Source organism: Talpa occidentalis, unplaced genomic scaffold (genome assembly GCF_014898055.3).
Source record: "Talpa occidentalis isolate TD23 unplaced genomic scaffold, MPIMG_talOcc4v2.1 talOcc4.3988, whole genome shotgun sequence".
Taxonomy (NCBI): domain Eukaryota; kingdom Metazoa; phylum Chordata; class Mammalia; order Eulipotyphla; family Talpidae; genus Talpa; species Talpa occidentalis.
Genome location: NW_023604282.1, coordinates 1 through 3,425, shown reverse-complemented (window position 1 = coordinate 3,425; position 3,425 = coordinate 1). Strand labels below are relative to the sequence as shown.

At 39.0% G+C, this 3,425-nt stretch overlaps 1 protein-coding gene across 1 annotated transcript; it reads left to right on the top strand.

Annotated features, from left to right (window-relative positions):
* Positions 1–6: 6 nt before the first annotated feature.
* LOC119256706 (olfactory receptor 51F1-like) lies at positions 7–630 on the top strand (the record flags this gene model as incomplete). Its single annotated transcript, XM_037524465.1, has 1 exon — positions 7–630. A coding segment is annotated over one exon (624 nt), but the record flags the coding sequence as incomplete, so codon positions are not given.
* Between the last annotated feature and the right edge of the window lie 2,795 nt (positions 631–3,425).

Below are 3,425 nucleotides of genomic sequence, written 5' to 3'. Positions count from 1 at the left end.
CTTCATGTATTCACTTTCATGGAATCTGGAGTGCTGATGGCCATGGCCTTTGACCGCTACGTGTCCATCTGTGACCCTCTCAGGTACACCACCATTCTCACTAACTCCAGAATCATTCAGATGTGTCTAATAATCAGTGCGCGCAGCGTAATATTGATAGCAACTGGACTCTTCCTCCTTAAGCGTCTTTCTTTCTGCAAAAAGAATCTCCTTACCCACTCCTATTGCTACCATGCAGATGTGATTAAATTAGCATGCTCAGATACTCGAGTCAACAGCATCTATGGATTAAGTGGTCTCATCCTGACTACAGGAATAGATACACCAGGTATTGTTGTTTCTTATATCTTGATCATTCGCTCTGTTCTCAGAATTGCCTCCCCTGAAGAACGACACAAGACCTTTAGCACCTGTGTCTCCCACATTGGAGCAGTTGCTACTTTCTACATCCCCCTGATAAGTCTGTCCTTGGTGCATCGCTATGCTCATTCAGCCCCCAAAGTGGTCCATTCAATGATGTCCAATATATACCTGATTTTGCCCCCTGTGATCAACCCCATCATCTATAGTGTAAAGACAAAACAGATTCGCAAAGCTATACTCAGTATTCTACCTACAAATAAACTGTGATGATTAAATTAGAGAAAAACCTGATAAGTGACTTTCACTAAAGAACAGCATCCTTGGTAGTTCACTGCCTATCAATACTTTTTTCAAAAACTGAAAATGTTGATGATGTAAAACATAAGGAAGCTTGGGACAATTCATAAGCTTTTTCTAGAATAGATACCTTTGGATTCTGTTAAATCCATGAGCATTTAACATTTACAAGGAAAAAAACACATGTCAATACACCCATATTATTCATAAATTTTCAGAGGATATAAAAAGCTTTGAAGGACTTATTATGGTGATTTCAACCAACAATGCACCAGGTATATAATTCATGATCCATGGACTATAAGCAGTTATACATAAGTAGACCTAAATTTTGGTTCTTGGAAAAGGACTCACAATAACTAATCAATTCAAGAGTTAGGAAGATGCTTAAAATCAGATGCATAAAATGGTACCATAATTCATCAAAAAAATAAAGATGAAAAATTGATGAATGCCACATCAATTTGATTTCAGGGCCTCCCCTGGTGGGAGGCAGTTGAGCGCTGGGCTGCGAAGCTGCTGACAGCCTCTGCAGCGCCTGTAGGGTCCCAGGCCTCAGACAAGGGTCCCACATGGCGCGCAGACCTCTCCTGCCGCCCGCTGCTCCCCTCAGCAGTGTACTTCGGTCCTTCTGCCTGCTCTGCTCCCCGCTCTGGCTCTGGTGAATTCTCTCACCCTCCCGCGCTTCTGACTATACCCAGTGCTTGTATAAATAAATAAATAAATAAATCTTTAAAAAAAAAATTTGATTTCAGATGAAAAGGTGGTAATAGATAAGGACGTTTTGTAACAGGGTGTCCCCTAGGAAGGGGGGAAGTTCCATGTTCCCTACCCCACCCTACTGTGTGGAGCTGAGCTGGGAGGAGAAGAAGCTGAGAGGAGACTGCAGAAGGAAGGAAGACAGCTGGAGAGCAAGAAGGAGACCTGGAGGAGGCACATGGAGCAGAAAGACATGTGAAAAAGCAATACTTGCTTTTTGATCCTAGACTGGTTGTAACAGATGTGGCTGAGAGACCCATGGGAAGGTTAACAATGACAGCTTTTATTGTGATTTTGCTCCTTCTGTCTCAGACATACTGAGTGAATGGGTAACATTGGGTGCTTGATTTGGAAACTATAGTCTTTCCTTTTCTGTGTTGCACACTAATGTATTAAATATCTTTTCCACACCAGAGTATGTTTTGTCTTGATGAAGCATATGGCAGAATCTATTTCAAACAGGAAGATTTGGGGGTTCTGGGGTGCCCCTACCTTGCCCTATAAAAATTTCATGCATCTAAGAGGGGAGGTAGAATGGTAGGGTGAACAATGAAGGGTGGGAGAGTATATGGACTGTGGCTGTGGACTGTGGGTGCTTTAGTGTTGGAGAGCTACAATCACCACATCTAAGCGAAAATCCTATACTGTCAAAATTAAAAATATATAAAACAATGGCACCTCATTTCAAAAAATTAATTTAAAAATTCTGAGCCTATTCTACTGTCTCAAGTTGAGAAATGAACCATTCTTCATTGTTTCCTCTGTAAACTGTATTGACTAATGTTAGCAGGTGGTTAAACACTCACAGTTCATTCTCTAATTCACAAGCTCTTCCTATCCCCAATAAGTGAACTGTGGCTCCTTATATTTTCCTTAGTCATCCCATTGTTATCATGGATATTATTATATACAATATGTTAAACAAGTAGTTTATGAAAAAAGGGTAATATATGGAATTCCAATTTGAAGACTATTGGAAGATCCAAACTCCATACCAAATAATGATGACTAAATCACATATGAGAATTTTAGGTCAAAGAATTCTTCAATGTAGATTTTAAAACTTTATGAGTCTATATTTTAAACAAATTTATTAAGTAATCAACCTAATCAAGACCAAATAGAATTGATTAAATTATTTCATTTATGTGATCCTCATTTCAGGACTATGAAATACACCTTCAAGGGCAATGGATAAATTAATTCAATAAAATTATTGACCACTAAGTTCATGTCAGGCAATGTGTTCATTAGTACATGTGGGGTAACTTAATATACTGTTTATTTTTACCTGAGATATTTTAACTGCCGGGGTCCAGTACCAGTGAACAGGTTGAGAGAGGAATCAGAAAGAACCGAGGAATAAAGAAATGACAGACACAAAATAGAGTTTAGGAGAAGCAGGACCTAGGTGACGCCAGGCTCTCATTCCACGCTCAAGTGTCCCAAGTGCCCAGTGCAAATCATTTTTATTGATACAAACCACCCTCCTCCCCTCTATGTTAGTTATTAAACAATGAATCATTCTCTTGGTATTTTTTAAATAAACTGGCACATTTATTTGAATTAAAATAGACTTAATAATAGAAAACAAAATTTTTCCTCAGACTTCTAGACACAGAAATTGGATATTTATATTATGAATCTTTGGGTCTCTTAGTATTTAGCCTTGTCCGGGCACACATTCACCACCAAGTCTCTGTGCTATCAGATTATTCTGTTTCTTTTCTAATCTAGTTTGTCCCCCAAACATCATTTCTCAAACGCAAAAAATAACATCCTGATCTGTACACGGGCCAGTCCTCTGACCTCAGACCAGTATTGATCAGTCTTAGCCATGGCCAGTTTTCCAGCCGTGACCTTGAGGTTTTCCTGGTCTCAGCACTTTATGCCTTAGGGGTCTCCAACATTAACTAAAGCTAAAGTAGATAATGTACCTGAAATTACTTGGAAAAACATTAATCACTATAAGATATTAACATAATCTTGAGGCCCAAAGTATTTTT